We start from the raw sequence: 18,598 nt of genomic DNA, 5'->3' as shown, positions 1-18,598 counted from the left end.
CCCCCCGCAACCCCCAAGTGAAAATCTGCTTTGGGCCTCATACAACCTTGGGCCGGCCCTGTCTCTATGTACACTTTCACCATTCAACTGAACACAGTTCACCCTCTTGTCCCCCCTATTCTATATCGTAGTGTTGGTAAATCAGCACAGACAAAGACCACGTGTGACAGGAAATATGTTTTAAACACAACACTCGAGGTAATCATTGCTAACACTCTGATTCAGATTTAAAAAGCTGGTTTGAATTCCCCCAGTGTATTCTCTTGCTTTTGGAGCATGTGCCTCACTTCACATAAAGACAAACAGAACGTGCGCTCGTCAGTCAGACCAGGCAGTGATAGCTTTTTGCAATGTTTTGTCTCTCACTGCTCTGTTATTACCCTGCACCGCTCACAGCCAGCGTAACACTGAACAGCAACACTTGACTGAAAGGTGTTTAATACAGTGCAAAGTTGAGTCAACTGGATAGAAAACATTGGGTTTTTAAAAGAGAAAGGGCTGTGATTGTTTAAATGCTCTACATTAAAACCACAGGTTGATTCAACACTGAACTTAAAACCTGTATTGTATGCACCATGTTTCTGTTCACATATAAGTAGTAACTGCGTGATTACATCTGAAAATAGTAATTTGCTACGAGCTACATAACTGTGCTGGTTTAAATTTGGGTTATAACTCATTTGAGATGTTAGGTCACTTCCTGAATGTAGCGACAACCAAAACCACGTGGACGAATCGCCAAAGAAGAACATATATTCCTCAGGGTTTCGTCTTCAAATGAATCAGATTTAAAGGACTGTGTTCATTCAAGGCAACGTGCAGGGCTTGATTATGGTAAATATCCTAACATCATCGCTTTAATTTTAATCAGTATTGGCATATTGAATATGATCGCTGTTGAAGTTTTGCTACTTTTCCCTTTCTGTTTCTGTACTAGTTCGTCACGGGTCACTTAGTGCTTGAATTTCAGGCGGCTGAACGGATAGACTGACGACAAAAGTGACTGTTTGAGTCACTTTTAACAGCTGAGAGCTACAGAGCAAGCTGAGAGAAACCCTGGATCAGTAATACTGACTGTATTATAGACTGCTGCGGTTATAATACAAAGTAAACACGTTTTATAAAGGTTAAAAACACACGTAATTAGAATAATACAGTTTTTTTGTGATTTGGAAAGTCTTGCATGTTAGTTATCTGTCAAGGCAGAACCAAGGCAGTGGAATGGTTTCAGTGCTGCTTGTTGAGAGAGCGACGATGCTAAACTGAATGGTAAGCCGTGGGAAATGAAGAAAATGTGATTTCTTTTTTTGAGATCCAATAATACTGGCCTTGGTGAATGACTGCTATGCCTCCTAGGTGCATGTTAGCTCAATTAGGCTTGGAGCTGAGATCTCAGCTACAGGTGTTCGTCACACAAATGACAATTCGTTATAGCCCCAGACTTGCGGAAATAGATATAACGTCTCTGTTGCTCATGAAGAAAACTCGGAAAAGCTTCATACTGCGTCGTATTTGCCACAGAGCCTGTGTACTTCAAAGGACTGAGGTACCATCTTGTCATCTAATGTGTTTCCACTTCACACACGAATAATACCTCAAACCATCAATAATAACCATTTTTTTTAGCAGGGTTACTACTTGGTATAGATTGGCAGAATCACTGTCCAGGTTTATAATTTCCTCTGACCTCCAAGTTATCTTTACTAACTTAAAGAGTTTGGGTCTCCATTGGCGACATCCTGCTGTACCACTTGTTAAAGGACTGATCAGATGCACTAAGATGAATGAACTGAATGAAAAGTCTATCGAATCCTTCGTTTACCTGCTACCACTCAGAGCCACTAAGCCACAGGTTGCTCTGAATCAGGGCCCAATTATCTCTCGGTGTACGTGGCTGCTGCCTCAGATGAACGCGAGTTCAGGGCGTTTTCAGCTCTGAGGCGAAGTTTTCCGGCTCTCTCTCAGGATGCCGTCCAGGCCGTTGAGCTGGCGAAGGAAACCTCGGTTGGGGATGACGCCTCTGTGGTCTTTGACAGTCTTGATGGCCTCCACCAGCGTCAGGTTTTGTCTGATCATCAGGTAGGCCAGCACCAGTGTGGCTGAGCGGCTCACGCCCACAGTGCAGTGGACCAGCACCTTACCTGCACACACACATGACACTGTGAACACTTGTTTCATTTACTGGAGCTCCATGCAACAATGATCGAAAACAATATTGTTAGTCATCTGATGATTCTGGAGATTTCACAGCATTTAAAAGAATTCTTGACTCTGATGTTTTCTATTTGTAATTCATTATTTCCATTTTCCTAATTACGAGCTTAATGTCTTGAGGTAGAACTTAAACAGAGGAATGTAAATGTAAACATTCACCTGTTTCCTTTGTTCCTTATGTATCAGAAATCCATATTAAAGCAAACATATTTTTGTTCTTTTGACTACATACAATATTTATAAGGAATTTATACATGTCTGGCTCAGAATGTCATATATTCTTTGTGTCAATTGAGTCTTTTTTTGCCATTGCTTAGTTTTTTTAAAGGTGATTTTCCATCTTTTTATGGTCGTGTTTTAACAGCGGACTTCCATGCTTTAACTTTCTGTGGTTGTTTTGTGTCTCTTCGGCCGTGCTCAGACCTGGCTGATTCCGTCCCAAGTGGGTCACTCTGAGTAAGACCGTTCACACCTGGTGTTCAGAGCCGGTCAGATGTGCACAGATGTTTTCTTGAGGTCTCATCATGAAACACTGTTCCTTTTTGTCCTCCGTACATTAATGATCTCAGCCAATACCATTTTTTTGTTGCTAAAGCCAGTATCTAACTGTGCTCTGACGAATTGCAAACTTTATTTGCGAGGGAGTCCCCAGAATGTCTCAAAACGTTTGCGGGGGTTCTTCATTTCCTCATGACAGAGTTGTCACAAGCGTCTTGAACCTGTCTCAGTTTACTTTTTGAGATTCTAGAAAAGTTGTTTTTGTGACTTGTCATCTGTTTTTTTGCTACAGTGTGGAAATGTTCTGTATTTGTAGCTTGACACTGTATGCACTGTTTACTCTTGGAAAAAAAAAAAGGTGCATTAAAGATTTTGTAGTAAAAACCTCTAATTGCTGGATTCACTCAGAGATTCCCTTTAGCTTTGTGGGAGGTTTCCTTCATGACCTCTCCTTATGACACTGTTACTGTTTGACAGGTCAACCTGTACCCAGAGCGGGTCACGCCGACACGGGCTGAGCACTCGATGCCACTCAGAACTTCTCAGCCTCACCAGATAATGGAAAGAAAAATTACATGAGTAGCAGCTTTTTATCTCGGCCGATTGAGAAATAACAGGTCTGTGATGCCAGAGGATGTCCAGGGGTGCACCTGCACCACAATAATAAATAACCCACATTTTGTTCGTTTTCTCCAACTCCTGCAGCTGGACTTGGACGAGCCACAGATTCTCAGTGCAGGCGTATTGAAGCGGATGCTGTTTGCAGAGAAAGCACAACCTGCCCTGCTCGTGCTTTAAGACAAACATGTTCATTATTTTAGCAGCTTAGTGTCTTATTTAAACAGAACTGTGTTTTTAAATTTCTCCTTACTTGAGATCTGGGGTCATTCAGACAGGCCTAAATGTCCAGGTCTAACCATGCCGAGGAGATATAAACATTAAAAAAAAAAACTGGTCAAAATTTGCTTCACTTCATTTCAAATGTATTCCAGTAGATTAAACCCTAAATATGAGGGGTAGCTGCCAAGGTGGGTACAAAACGGGTACGATGTAGCTGTGATGGGCAACAAAATAATGTGCAGGGCCTAGAATACAGTTTAACCAGCCATGCGCATGAAAATAGGCCGGGGATTTAAAAACTGGCTGCACAAACACCCATAATTCAGTGACTGCAACAGAAAATTTTCTATTTTCTTGTGACATAAAGGCATAAATGGAATTGAGTCTTCTTTTGAATTATCATCTAGTATCCAATGGTCACAGCCCAGAAAGATACTGACTTTACTGATAAGTTATTTGTTGATAATGTTGTGTTTAACGCAAGCTTTGAAAGCCTTACCTCCACTTGACAGGGCTTTGTGGATGAACTCTGCAGCAGGATAAAAGTTGACGCTCATGTCAAATGTTGGGGAGTCGTGAGCCTCTATGCCGTGGTACGTGATGTTCATCCCTGCGTAATACTCGGCGCCACCGCGCCACTTGCTCTGCGCACAGTTCAGGATGTGCGTAATGCCAAGTCTGGCCAGCTCGCGGCGATCTGATGCGATGTTTCTGTGAAGAAAAGGTTTTTACAACTCTTGTCAGTCAAACTGATTTTCTGACATGCCACCTCTTAATAAAGGTCGCTGAGTGACTAACTAACCTGAAGGTATGTGGGAGCCTGTAGTCTATTAAAGTTACAAACAACAAAAGACACAAAATTGACATTGTATGTAAAAATTTGAATAACTTGAATTAAAAAAATAATGGCCTGAAGTCAGACACAAGACAATTGTGAGATGATGAATACATCATTTCTAATGTGGGGTATGTTTTATAGTTTTTGTCACATCGCAACATTAAGAGATAAACTAAGACGTCGTTTATGACTTTAATTTTAATAATAACAAAATATAAGTGTTCAGAATATCCCAATTACAAAAAAGGCGAGATGTTGTGTAAAATGTAAATTAAAAACAGAATGCAATGGTTTGCCAATCTTGTAAACCCATATTTATATACAGTGGAACATAGTAAAAAACAAATGTTTAAACTGGGAAATTGGACCATTTGTTGAATAAAAAAGAAGAATTTTGAATTTGATGGCAGCAACACTTCTCTAAATAGGTGATTTTGAGAAATGTTGCTGCCATCAAACTCTGCAACAAAGGGCTGTTAAAGTAAGTGGTATTGATAAGAAACAGCTGGAGGAGCCTTCTCTAAACTAATTATGTTAATTAGCAACAGGTCAGTAAGAGGACAGGATAAAGAGTGCTTTTACAGTGGAAATGGGCTGAGGTTCACCAGTCTGTAAAAAACTGCATCTAAAAATACTGGAACAATTTTAGAATGGTGTTCCTCAACGAAAAATTAGGAAGACTGTTAATATCCCATCATCTACAGTTAATAATACCCTGAAAAGTTTTCAAGAATCTGGAGAGATCTCTGAGCTCAAAGGACAAGACTGAAAGTCAGAACTGGATGTTTGTGATCTTCAGGTCATCAGGCAGCTCTGCATTAAAAACAGATCTGATTCTGTTCTGGACATCACTGCATGGACTCAGGAACGCTTCTACAGATCACTGTCTGTAAACACAGTTCACTGTAACATTCACAAATGCTGCTTAAAGCTCTATCAGGCAAAGAAGGATCTATATGTGAACACCATCCAGAAACTTCACCGTCCTCTCTGGGTTCTGTGGTCAGACAGATCAAAATGTGTTTTTTTTTTTTTTTTGGAAAGAACGAACCTCACATCCTCCATACTTAAGAGGAGAGGCACCAGCCAGACTTGTATCAACACACAGTTGAAAAGCTTGCCTCTCTGATGCTATAGGGGTACATTAGTGCCTATGACGTGGGCCGGAACATCTGGAAAGGCACCATCAATGCAAAAAGGAACTACAGGGTTTAGAACCACATAAGCTTCCATCTAGCAAGAAAACCCCCGAGCAAAGACTCAGGACTGTTGAACAGCTCAACTCCCATAACAGACCAGAACTGTCAAGTTGTGTGCAGAGTCAGACCCAGGAAATGCAGACAGGCACGAGGAGCTTGAATAAAAACGAAAGAATCTATTGACAGAAATAAAGGGCTGACGGGGCAAGCAAAGACTTACAGAAACATAAGGAACTCAAGGAGGGAACACAAAGGGAACCAAGGCAGATTGTAGCTGCAACAATGATGCACTGACTGAAACAAGGGCTGGAGTTAACGAGGAGACAGGAGAAGACAGGAGAGGATGGGCGTGGGGAGCAGGCAGTGGGAAATCCCTGAGGGGAGGAATATCACCATGAAAACAGAAACAGTAAATAACTCAAAAACAGTAAACATAAAACAACCAGAAAAAAAAACCCAACACAGAATGGGACAATTTTCCCTTTCAAAAACTGCAGCAGCTGCTCTCCTCAGTTCCAGACGTTTACAGACTGTTGTTAAAAGAAGAGGGGATGCTTTACAGAGGGAAAACATGGACCTGGAACAACTTTAAAGAGACGTGTTGCTGCAATAAAATTCAAAATCTTTCAAGAAAATTGGAAAATTTCTTAGCTTCTACACCTGCTGTTTACTACACCACGCCGTGAATAAAACATGGGTTTAAGAGATATGTAAATCGTTGCATTTAGTTTTTATTTACATTGTACACACCCTGTTTGTCTTCATGTTAAGCGAGGCGCGTGCTCCTCAACTTTTCTCGGGAGTGTCTGATTTGCAGTTAACAAAATTATGATTGCCTAAATGAGACAGGAGCAGCTCTTATTTAAATATATCTATTTAAACCCTGATTATGGCCAGCAGCCGCGGACTCACTGGTCTCCGATGTAGAGCCGCGGCCACACTTCGTCCGCGTGGTTGCAGGCCGTTTTGCCCGTGCACAGGAGCCTCTCCAGCTCGGACACCGTCAGGGTCGGAGAGCCGCGCTCCGAGTCTTTCCGGCTCGGAGACTTGGAGCTGCTCCGGGACCGAGAGAACCGGGACATGAACGCCATTTAACCTGAACGAGAGAAGGTGGGGGTTAAATGAATAAAAGTGGAATAAAACGATGAGAGAAAATTAATTCAGTTTGTGATGGCTAAATAACAATTAAGTGTGCATTATGCGCCTACACATGAACAGTAGTCTATGTTTTATTCGTCTCAAAGGCTGTAGCAACACGCCGCGGCCATATTGACTCGTTTACCTTCTGTGGGGAGAAGATGGGAGGGATGGTGAGACTACAGCTGCTCCCCAGCATCCACCAGCTCTTTTCCCCGCCGGCCGCCACACCGCATTTCTTCAACAAGTCTTTCCTTAGAAGACCGCCAGTCCACAAACTTGGCTCCAGCTTTGCAACATTGAAGAAATCTTCACTCAGACACCACGGAGAGCTTCTCGGGATCCTCCGTGGCGTGACATGCCGTCGTTTTCTCCTAAACATGGGGAGGTTGTTTACACATTTATTGTCGCCTGACTCTTGCGCGGCGGTCTATTTTGTGGGGGTTTGGCGCCACCTTCCGGACAAGTTAGAGAATTGTTGCAAGGAAACGTCAATAAAACAAAAGTCAAAAACATGCTCTGGAATTTTCCATTACACCTCATGATTTTCACCCTAAATTTAACCTGTTGTAAACACATTTTCTAATATTTTGCACTTTCTACAGTGGCTGTAGACTGAAGCACATTCACAGAGTCATACATTGGACAGGATTGACAGATGAAATTAATAAGCCAGAAAAATAACTTCCTCCCGGGGCTGCAGACTTTCAGCAGGACTCACAATATCAAAACAGCAATATGGAACTTGAGAAACTGCATGCAGTGTGAATGATAAGTGCTGTGTGATTTTGTTGAGAAAAGGCAAAAGTGAAAAACAGCAGAACACTAGCAAAAAGCACAAAGGAGCAAAACACTAGGTAAAAATAGGAAAACTAAGTAAAAGCTAAACGTAGCAAAAAGCTAACTAAAAGCTAAATGTAGCAAAACGATTGGTCTTCAACAATTATTAGGGGATTCCTCTGAGTATGGTTATGACTTTGATATAAAGTATAATGCCAAGAAGAGCAACATTATGATAGAAGTAAGGCAAATAAGCATCTGATAATCCCTGATTTTCCCTTGTCTGGTGCTGTTCTCAACATATGTTCTGAGGTCAAATACTTGGGGCATTATATAACTGATGACTTGTCAGATGATCGTGACATTTATAGGCAGAATCGCATGATGTACTGTACACACAAGCTAACATGCTGATTAGAAAATTTAGTATGTTTTCTCTTTATGCAAAAATAGCTCTTTTTAAGGCTTTTTGTACTCCAATGTACACTGCTCATTTGTGGTGACAATACAAAAAAAGCAGTATGCAGAAACTTTATGTGTCATACAATGATGCTATGAGAGTACTACTCAAACTACCTAGATGGAGTAGTGCCAGTCATGTTTGTAAATGTTGCTGTACCCACATGTCTTTCTGTGCTTAGAAACAATATGTACAGATGTATGTGTAGACTATCTGTATCATGCAATGGCATTATTGCAATTTTAGTAAACCCTGCACTGAGTACAACAAGATTTACCTCAGGATTATGGAGTCACTGGTGTCACCACTTATTCGTGACTCAGTGAACAATACCTTTTTATTTTCTTTTACTTTCTTTAATTTCTTTTCTTTTATTGTTCTTTTACTTTGGACCATTATTGTGTCTGGAATAAAGATTGATTGATTGATTGATTGATTGATTGATTGATTGCTAGAAGCTAAAAGTAGCAAAAGGCAAACTAAAGGCAACAAAAAGCTAGCTTAAAGTAGCGGAATGACATGACATAGTGTATGTGCAATGTATTTGTATGGGGGAAATATCTAGAAATAAAGTGAACTATATGGAAAAGTACAAAAGTTACAAGAACCAAAGGTCATAGTGACAATCTCCCGGATGAGATGCAGGTTTTGATGTATGAATGGCTAAAATAACACAAAGTATGCAGAAGTATTTAGAAAAATAAAAAACAATAGGAAAACAATGAGTGAATGCTGAACCAACACATGCAAATCCTCCTCCCTCCACTCCCTCCTGAGGGTCAGTAGGTCTGGTCAGGATGTTTTTTTGTCATGAAGGTGCAAACTAGTGTGAGATGTACCACAGGAGCTGCTTCTCCTGTGTTGTGCAAAGTTGTTGCTTCTGGATTAACATTTTATGCAACTTATATCAATTTATTTTTCCAAACTGATGACTATATGAAGAATGCCACTTCTTTCCTGTCAGTATTTGACCAGTTTTTGACCTCATCCTGCTGAATCTGATTTATTGTGGCCTCGTGTCATCTTCTTGTAATCACATATATGATTTTTTTAAAAAAGGTGTCCTTGGTGTACATTCATGTATTGTACAAATACACAATTCTATACATCCACATCACTGTGTCTTACTGCTGTACATAGTCTTGTTGTTCATTTGTGTTTTAAAATGTTGAACATTTCTTGAATGCAGCTTTATTCTGTGTTCATGTAACAATAAAGTAAAATCATCCCCACCGGTGACGTCTTCAAAAACTGCTTCAAAACATGTTTTTCATCCTTCTGACTAAAACGAAATGAAACCAGAGTCAGAGCTCACATGTCCCCAAGGTGGCAGACTGTGAGCAAAGATAAAGAGAATTTAATAAGACTAATAAGACTTGAGTGATGATGCTGCAGACCCACAGACACAGATCATGAGTTAAATATGAATAGTATATGCTTAAACAGAACATTACTGTTATTGTTTAATTTGTAGCATCTGTATGTGGGAGGAAAGTTGTTTATAGATCAATTTCTAAGTTAAAAGTTATTTGTAAAAAGCAAGTAGTTAATTCCACTAACACTGCTAAGCATTTATTTATGGACAACTTCATTCAAAGCAATTATTTATTGATGAACTTATAAACTACAATTATCCTTTTTTTTTTTAACAAATTCAATGCAGTCTGCACACATCTGTGTCCAGTTCAGAGGCGTTTATTCGGAGACAGCACAGCGCAACTGGACCTTGAAAGTCGTTCAGTTTTTCCACGTAGGATTTTCTCTCTGTACAAATAAATCTCCACTTAACAACATGTTGAACCTTTTTTTGTTTTAATAAAGAAATCGAACTATATTTAGTTCTGAACGCATTTCGTTACCCTTCCAAAGTGTAATCCCATCGTTGTGGGTATGTTTTTATTCCAAAAAGCTCGTTTTTCCGAGGACCCTAGAAGGCAACGTGACGTCAACTTTCCTCGACGCACGTGTGAGCGTAGTGCGGAGCAGAGATGGCCGCTGCGAGGTTGCACTTTCATGAAATGGGCTTAGACGACCGTCTTTTAAAGGTAAATAAAAACACCTGAAGTCTTAGAAATGTTACAATAATTGTTGGTAAAACACTGAATGATTTGTTGTAGGACAACAACAGCAGGAAAGTTTAATAAGTCGATAAGAAAAGCGAGTTTATGTTTCTAGTTCCCCTCGTCGTGCTAAAACAGAATAGGAGCCGAAACTGAGTTTATTAACATTTTACTTCGTGAAGTTATGTTTTTATTTATATTTGTTTTTAGTAAGTGAAATAAAGGAACTCACGGACATATACATGTATGTACATTAAAAGTAATGTTTTCTCGAAGAGTGGCAGCTGTTTTGTTGCTCGTAGCTTAACATGACAGATTTTCATTTGTTTTCAGGCACGTTTTTGTTTTTCTTTTGTTAAATGTTCGTGCTTCATTAGAAATACATTTGCAAAACAACAGTTTTACCTATGACATGGAAATGTCAAATGAGTCAATGCACAGTCCACTAAAATTGGGTTTAGTCTTCCTTGTAAGGCTTGTATTGTGTTTACAGGCGGTTGCGGATCTGGGCTGGTCTCAGCCGACTCTGATCCAGGAGAAGGCCATCCCTCTGGCTCTGGAGGGGAAGGACCTTCTGGCTCGAGCCCGGACCGGATCCGGAAAGACTGCAGCGTATGCTATACCCATCATACAGCGCATCCTGACCTCCAAACAGGTGGGGCCTAAACCGAAACGGCAGCTTCGTAAAAGCGTGTTTGTATAGATTCATTAAAAGACAGCATTTGTTTTTAACACCAGCCATCATATGAAACATCACCAGCCAGGGCCTTCAGTCTTTTTGACTCTGTGTATTTGGTGTTTTTTCCTCAGAGTGTTCGTGAGCAGAACGTGAGCGCTCTCATCCTGGTACCAACAAAGGAGTTGGGTCAGCAGGTTCAGACCATGATGAGGCACATAGCATCCTACTGCTCCAGGGATGTCCGAGTGGCCGACATCTCAGACAAAGCTGATGTGTCAACGCAGAGGTCAGTGTGTGTCATTATTTTTACATCTGTGTAATTTGAATGAACAGTGGATTTTTTTTTCACTCTTTTTTTAAATGGACAAACTTTCATATTCACGCAGATTGTTAAACTTTGCATCACACAGGTTGTTCCAAATACTTGTGAGGTTACTTCTGCAGTCAGTCACGGTCACTAATGATAAGTTAATAAGTTTTGGGCCACATTAAAATACACTCTAGATGTCTAATGTTTTGTAATTTTTCTTGTTGATGTTGCCAAACAGTAAACCCAAGCAACATTTTAACATTGCCTGAACATAACTATAGTATTAACCATGCCATCTGCTTTTGTGTTAGAAGCTATAAAAGTATTTGTGTAATATTGTATCTGAACAGGCCTATCTTAATGGAGAAGCCTGACGTGGTTGTGGGGACGCCGTCCCGTGTGCTCGCCCACCTGAAGGTCCAGAACCTGGTCCTGCACTCGTCTCTTGAGATGCTGGTTGTGGACGAGGCTGACTTGGTCTTCTCTTTCGGCTTTGAGGCCGACCTAAAAAACCTGTTGTGGTGAGAACAAACATGCACGCTCACTTCATGACAAGTCATTCATTTGCTGTATCTGTTATAAAGAAAAATATCAGACATTAGTTTTACATTTTGTGAGTGTGGCAGAGTAGAAGGAAGGTGAAAATCAAATAAAACTCGTTAAAAGGACATTATTTTTTCCCCTTCAAACATTTTATTTAATGTGTATAGTTCCTGCTGTGTGAAAACATTATGTGTGTTATTATATTCAGAATAGATGATGTGCTATTGGAGCTCATACTTGTTTTAGCTGTCATTAAATGTAGTTCCTCCTCTCTCCCTGTCTCCATCACAGATTATACTTACCGTCACAGATGCTTTATTTGATTGTTTTGGTGGCTTTAATGTTAAATAAAACCCAGATAAGGGTGTTTTTTTAACATGTTTAATAAAAATCTGTTTTGACAGCCATTTACCAAAGATCTACCAGTCGTTTCTCATGTCGGCTACTTTCAACGAAGATGTCAAGGCCTTAAAGGAGCTGCTGCTGCACAACCCTGTAAGGCCCTTTTTATGCTCATAGCTTCTGAAAAGATGTTCTTACAAGTTCAAATTTACCCTCTGAAACCTTTTATTGAAAACTGTTTTTAAGGAACCTTTCTCTAACCCGAATTATTTTCACCACTGGAGTCAGGCTAAATGACATACCGGGGTAATAATACCCCCACAACTGACTCTGGTGTGAAGGTAGTACTATTAAAAGTAATGAAACTTGTAGGGCTTTATTTCAAAGCAGAAAATTAAACACTCATATCAAGGCACAACCCAGGCTCTGAAAGGATCTTTAGTATAAAGAAAGTACTCCATTGTAGTTAAAGTGTTGGGTGCTAATGGTTCAGCGGTGACGTTTGTTTCATTTCCAGTCACAGAAATCTGTGCAAACTGTAATAACACAACAACAATATTTGGCTAATTTCAATTTAGAAGGATGTGGGTTAGGTAAACCGCAAACAAGAGCAAGAACAAGAACAACTGAGCAAGACTATATTAGGTTATGTAACAAAATTAAGAAATCATGAGTGAATTTGGAAGGAATTAGTAGCATTTCAAGGTCAGAAAAAGGGGGAATTTGCAAGGGGGACCTGGCAAATCAGATCCCTTTATCTCAGGTTACAGACACCAGTGGTAGTGGTGGTGGTTTAACTGTGGATCTTCACAAATGGTCTTGGCCTGGAGTAGAAACTGTCAGGCTCTCAGGCGGGGTTGGACTGATTTGTGACCTACCAGACTGGAGTTAAATCAACCAGGAGTGACCCAAGGGAGTCCTGCCGAACCTTCAGTTGATTTGGAGAGTTGGGGACTGAAGTCTCAAAACACTGAGCTGACTAGTATTTACTGCTGAACTAGTAAAATGACAACGTGAGTGAAATGACTCTGAGACTTCACTTAGCACTAATGATGAGACGGCGATGAGAAGAAGTGATCAAAAGTAACTTGAAGGAACTTAACAGCATAAAAAAAACAGAACACAAGCGTGAGCGCTGCAGTTGATAGCTCTGTGAATTATTTCGAGGAGGACACGCAGTAACTGATCCACCTTGAGAAGCCATTTTTGCTGACTTCAAAGTCTTGCTTTATTCTCTGTTTTGCTTCTGCCCTCTGACATGGATCTGTCCCTCCTCAGGTGACCCTGAAGCTTCAGGGCTCTCAGCTCCCGGACAGCTGCCAGCTGCAGCAGTACACCATCAAATGTGAGGAGGAGGACAAGTTCCTGCTCATCTACACACTGCTGAAGCTGCAGCTGGTCCAAGGAAAGACGCTGCTGTTTGTGGGTGCAGTTGACCGAAGCTACAGGCTCAAACTGTTCCTGGAGCAGTTTGGCATCCCTGCGTGCGTCCTCAACTCCGAGCTTCCCGTTCAGTCCCGGTGAGAGCTCATGTTTCCTGTGCCGGTTATGTAAATGGAGATGCAGTTGCAGCCTTGTGTAAAATGGAGCTCAAACTGTGGTTCCTCTCCTTGTTAGGTGTCACATCATCACCCAGTTTAACCAGGGATTTTACGACATCATCATTGCCACAGATGAGCAGAGTTTGGCTGACCCTGGGCCTTCATCACAGACAAGTTCAGGAAAAGAGAAAAAGAAGAAGAAGAAGACTACAGAGAAAGGAGGAAAGTGAGTCAGGTTATTGATGCTCACTAAACGGGTGGCTTTGTTAAACATCAACATCCTCATGTGAATTTAGGCTGATTAACTTTTGTAGTCAACCCATTTCAAAACGGTCGCCAGAAGTAATCAGCCTCCACAAAAATTGTTATAATTTAGTAAATTTTGCAGATGTTAGGCTCAATTTTGGGGTGGTAGTAGTTGAGTCATTTCCATCACGACTGGGTTGTGCAAAATATTTGTTTAAAACTTTGGCATCAAGGTGGCGGGAGAAATGCATTCCTTTCAAGGAATACTGATTCCCTTCCTACCAATACCGTGTGGTCTTTAAAACACCGCTGCATTGTTCTGTCCCTGAACGATCTTTTCAAAGGGCTAAAGATAAGGAGTATGGAGTCTCCAGAGGGGTGGATTTCCAAAACGTTTCCAACGTCATCAACTTTGATTTCCCCACCAGTGTGGACTCCTACATTCATCGAGTCGGGAGGTTGGTTTGGTTCAGGCAGCTTTTGTTGTTGTTGCTGCTTTCAGTTTAATCCTGATATTTCGTAAAACAATCCAGCATGTTTATGTTTGTTTTTTGTAGAACAGCGAGAGCAGACAACCCAGGCACCGCCTTGTCGTTCGTCTCACAAACTGAGCTGGATCTGTTGAAAGAGGTGGAGGAGGCCCTCAGTGGAGGTAACCTTTAGTCTTAAACATTTAATTATTGCTCACTAAATATGTTACTAAAATATCTCATCAGTTATTGTGTAGATTAAAATGAAACTCTTAAAAAGTAATTCTTTGATGTACATCTACAACTGATTAGCATTTGCTGTTAATCCAATTCAAGATGGTCGCCACAGCTAGTAGACTTTAGCAAATGTAAAAGTGGCTTTAACTCATTTTTAAAGATATTAAGCTACATTTTTGTGTGGTAGTAGCTGAGAGTCATGAAATTACACATTTTGAGAAGATCCTTGTTTAAAATTGTGATGTAAAGCAGTGAAAATATGCATCCTTCAAGGAATGTCATTTTCATTATTTATGTTTTATTAAGTTATTTCATTCATGTTTTAGTTAATAGGGTTGAGCAAGGAACAGTTTAGGACAGTAGGGGTTCTGCATTTTACTTGACATGTTGAAAAGGTTTACAAGTGCATTTTTCTTGTGAATTTGCAAGTAATAAATCTGTCAAGTCTCTGCAACGCTAACAACTACATAAACATATATTGGATTCCAATATTAACGAGAATGTGTCCATTTTGTGTTTAGATAAAGTTGACTCTGTTCTCAAACCGTATGAGTTTAAGATGGAGGAGATTGAAGGCTTCAGGTACAGATGTAGGGTGAGTATCCTGCTTGCATCAGTCACTTTAACACTAGAGGAATGTGATTTTCTGTAAAAAGAAAGTGTGAATGTTGACCTGGCTAAAATTTGCTGAAGAAGCTAAAAACGTCATTGTTAAAGCCAAACAAAGCAGAACACTAGCTAAAACTAAATGTACCAAAAGGCTGACTAAAAGCTAAAAGTAGCAGAACAAAACAAAAACAGCACAAGTATCCTGAAGCAGATTTCAAAGAGAACAGTGTTTTTGAAGCAATTAAAGAGATCTTAATGTATTTCTATAAGAAAAATATTTGTAAATAAAGTCAAATATTTTGAAAACTGTAAAAGTTCCAGAAACCAAAAGTCATAGCACCCTTTTCCTGAATGAGCTGAATTATTTGATATATGAATGGCTAAAGCAATTATTAGTAGTTAGATTGCAAAAAATATATGAAGAACAGGAAAACAGTAGTGTGAATTCTGAATCATCATTCAGATGATTTAAAAAAAATCATTTCACAATTTGACTTGAAACGTACAATGAAGTTGTCTAAATGTGCATCAGTTCCAACCACGAGTTTTTGTTTCTGCATGCAGGATGCGATGCGTGCCGTGACAAAGCAGGCCGTGAAAGAGGCCCGGCTGAAAGAGATCAAACAAGAACTGCTCAACTCGGAGAAACTCAAGGTGAGAGCCGGTCAGTGAGAACTCAAAAGAGCCAAACTGTTTGGATATGTTCGGACTGAAGGATTCTGCTGTCACACAGACGTATTTTGAAGACAACCCCAGAGATTTCCAGCTGCTGAGGCACGACAAAGACCTTCATCCTGCTGTCGTCAAGCCTCATCTGAGGAACATACCCGAGTATCTCGGTAAGACATGAACACACAGTAAATTAGGAATGGAAGTAGACGTATTAAATACTGTTACAACTAAAAGCTATGAAGTTAGGTTTCTACTAAAGTACAATTAATTGTATACATGCAAAGGTTGGCAATATTTTTTTAGTTTAAGTCATCTTCTGTCTTTTTCAGAATAAAACCATTCAGTTAAACTTTCACCAAGGAGCAAAAGTGTTGGAAAATGCTAACTCATCACTTTTTATTCCTTGCAGTTCCCAAGACTCTGAGGGGTGTGGTGAATCCTTTGTCAAACAAAAGGAGGCGGTGGATCAAATCCAAACCAGAGGGAGTTGTCAAAAGCAGTTTTAAGGTCAGACTCGGGTTAAAGAGAGATGCTGAGAGAAGTTCTCTGATCTGCACGCACACAGCAGGGAAATGATTATTATCAAATGATTATTGATTTGCAAGTCGAGTGTAAAAACTGACCCCCTACAACACAGAGTTCTGACTACTACAGATTGGTTATATACCCATGTAGCACACAGATTACACCTAAATTATCAGTCAGTCAACCAGTCAATCGATTTCAGTCACCTCTGATTTCAACTCATATGTATAAAGCCCACTTATACACAGAATCACTTTTTTCCCCATTCTAACATTTCTACTACAATGAGCAAGACCAACGAGCTGTCAAAGGAAGTCAGGGACAAAACAGCAGATCAGTCTAAAGGGGGAATGGGCTACAAGACCATCAGCTACACTCAGCCTGGAGCTCTGATCTTCCTCATGAGGTGAAGATGATTATGAGAAAAGTTATGCATCAGACCACAGCTACATGGAAAGAGCTTGTTAATGATCTGAAAATGGAACCACGGTCACCAGGAGCACCACTGGTAGCACACTACGCTGTAATGGATTGAAATCTTGCTGTACCCGCAGTATCCCACCTGCTTAAAAGGGCACTCCTTAGGTTTGCCACTGAACATCCAGTTAATTCAGAGAAGGCCTGGAGAAAAGTGCTGTGGTCAAAAAAACAAAATTGAGCTCACTGGCATCAGCTCAATCCACAGGTTTGGAAGAAGAGATATGCGGAGTGTAACTCAAAAAACACATCCTCATAGTCAAACACGGAGGTGGTAACATTATGCTTTGGGGGCTTTGGGAGTTATAAGATGACCTCACCACACTGAGGAGCCAATGCTTGGGGCCACTTACCATAAAATCTCAGACAAGAACCTTTTCCCCTTAGTCAGAACACAGAAGATGGGTGATGTGTGGGTCTTCCAGCAGGACGAGGACTTGAAACACCCGATCAAGGTAACAAAAGACTGGCTAAAGAAGAATCACACTAAGGTCACTCAGTCCTTTAGGAAATCTGTGGAGGAAGCTGAATCATCAAGTTGCCAAGCAGCAGCCAAGAAACCTAAAGGATGTAGAGAGTTTCTGTAAAGAAGAGTGGGCCAAAATCCCTCCTGAAATGCCTACAAACCTGGTGACCAACTACAAGAAACGTCTCTCAGCTGTGCTGCTAACAAAGGTTTCTAAGTTATGCTTTGCTTGGTGATCAAATACTTTTTTCACTTCATGGTATGCAAATCAAGTTGTAACTTTTATGTAAAGTTTATTTTTTTCAGGATTTCTAGTTGATATTGTTTAAAATTGGCATGGGATCAAATATTTATTTTCTCCGTATCGGATACAGAAGCATTAGTGTGAAATAATAGTTTGACACATGCGATGGTTTTGTGGGAACATTATCTGTGTAGTTTTGATTTCAAAGTCTCATTTTGTATTTTAGGAATTTAAGTAAATATATTTGGAATGAGAAAAACCGAAGTTAGTCTTTTTTTAAATTTTTTGGTGGACTCAAGGAACTGTTTACTGATTCAATACTGATCAACAAATAATCCTATCAATGCTTAATTTTTCTGTCAGGTTAATAAATACATTAGTAATATAAAAAATATAAGTTGCATTCTGTTCATATGTAACTGTCAAAATGTGCTCTTTTCCAGTCTGTTTATATTTATTGTGTATTTAAACAAAGTTTCTTACATTTAACAAAGACCTGAATTTAATTGACTTCTGGATTTTCATTAAATTCCTCATTTTGTCTCCGGCAGAAGAGCTTCTCAGGAAGGAACCCACTGAAAAGTTTCCGTTACACGGGACGGAAAAAGAAAGGAGCCAAAGCCTTGTCATAGCTGCTGGACAACAGGTTCTGCTGAATCAGGCCCGGATGGTGTCGATGTTGGACGCTGTTAAAGAGATGATATGATTTGGGTTTAACTGTTAGTCCACATATAGAAGGCGAGGTCTCTGGATCATAAAGACGACGGAGTTAGATGGATTACAGACTAAACGGACTATTGATACTGAGTTATATGAACTGAAGAGAATACAAAGAACAGCATGAACCTGGATTCAGTCAAATCCTTAAAACAGAATGACTTTTGTACAATACATTGTTGAGATCATATTCTTTTGTCTTTAATAAAAAAAAAATATGGCCTGATGATTGTGTTTTATAAAAAGTCGTCTTCTTTCGGCTGCTCCCTTTAGGGGTCGCCACAGCAGACCATCAGCCTCCATCTCTTCCCGTCTCTAACATTCTCCTCTGTCTATATCCATAAAACGAAAGTTACGTATGTAACTACGGTTCTATGAATCCCGGATGACCGCCAGAGGGCGGTGCTGAAAGCACTGAATGTTCCCTTCGCGCATGCGCAGTTCGAGTAATAGTATCAACAGAGTCACACTTGTGACACATCGGATGATCAATC

At 40.1% G+C, this 18,598-nt stretch overlaps 2 protein-coding genes across 2 annotated transcripts in view; one reads left to right on the top strand and one right to left on the bottom strand.

Moving 5' to 3' along the window:
- Positions 1 to 7,130, bottom strand: part of LOC108245371 (dual specificity phosphatase 26) — an 8,195-nt gene extending 1,065 nt beyond the window's left edge. Inside the window, exons 1-4 of the mRNA XM_017432240.3 lie at positions 6,872 to 7,130; positions 6,502 to 6,685; positions 4,052 to 4,263; positions 1 to 2,141 (exon numbers count right to left, since the gene is read on the bottom strand). The exon at positions 1 to 2,141 is cut by the window's left edge and continues 1,065 nt beyond it. Of these exons, the coding sequence (XP_017287729.1) occupies positions 1,930 to 2,141; positions 4,052 to 4,263; positions 6,502 to 6,680 (603 nt within the window). The 5' untranslated portion in view covers positions 6,681 to 6,685; positions 6,872 to 7,130 and the 3' untranslated portion in view covers positions 1 to 1,929. The remainder of the gene's footprint in view (positions 2,142 to 4,051; positions 4,264 to 6,501; positions 6,686 to 6,871) is intronic.
- A 2,769-nt stretch (positions 7,131 to 9,899) lies between these two features.
- On the top strand, positions 9,900 to 18,331 carry ddx56 (DEAD (Asp-Glu-Ala-Asp) box helicase 56). The gene is made up of 14 exons (XM_017432241.2): positions 9,900 to 10,011; positions 10,520 to 10,681; positions 10,837 to 10,991; positions 11,366 to 11,536; positions 11,963 to 12,053; positions 13,179 to 13,420; positions 13,518 to 13,667; positions 14,032 to 14,145; positions 14,245 to 14,339; positions 14,916 to 14,989; positions 15,568 to 15,657; positions 15,737 to 15,842; positions 16,085 to 16,182; positions 17,939 to 18,331. Exons 1-14 carry the CDS (start codon positions 9,955 to 9,957, stop codon positions 18,017 to 18,019), a joined length of 1,686 nt encoding a protein of 561 aa, XP_017287730.1. The 5' UTR covers positions 9,900 to 9,954; the 3' UTR covers positions 18,020 to 18,331.
- The last annotated feature ends 267 nt before the right edge of the window (positions 18,332 to 18,598 follow it).

The sequence above is a fragment of the Kryptolebias marmoratus genome, linkage group LG14 (assembly GCF_001649575.2).
Source record: "Kryptolebias marmoratus isolate JLee-2015 linkage group LG14, ASM164957v2, whole genome shotgun sequence".
Lineage (NCBI taxonomy): Eukaryota > Metazoa > Chordata > Actinopteri > Cyprinodontiformes > Rivulidae > Kryptolebias > Kryptolebias marmoratus.
The sequence above is the reverse complement of the archived record's forward strand: the minus strand, read 5'-3'. Positions and strand labels throughout refer to the sequence as shown.

Coding starts and splice junctions, on each gene's coding strand:
- ddx56 (XM_017432241.2), top strand. CDS start 9,955: ATGGCCGCTGCGAGGTTGCACTTTCATGAAATGGGCTTAGACGACCGT. Junction 15,843..16,084: donor GAACATACCCGAGTATCTCG/GTAAGACATGAA, acceptor TATTCCTTGCAG/TTCCCAAGACTCTGAGGGGT. Junction 16,183..17,938: donor TTGTCAAAAGCAGTTTTAAG/GTCAGACTCGGG, acceptor TGTCTCCGGCAG/AAGAGCTTCTCAGGAAGGAA.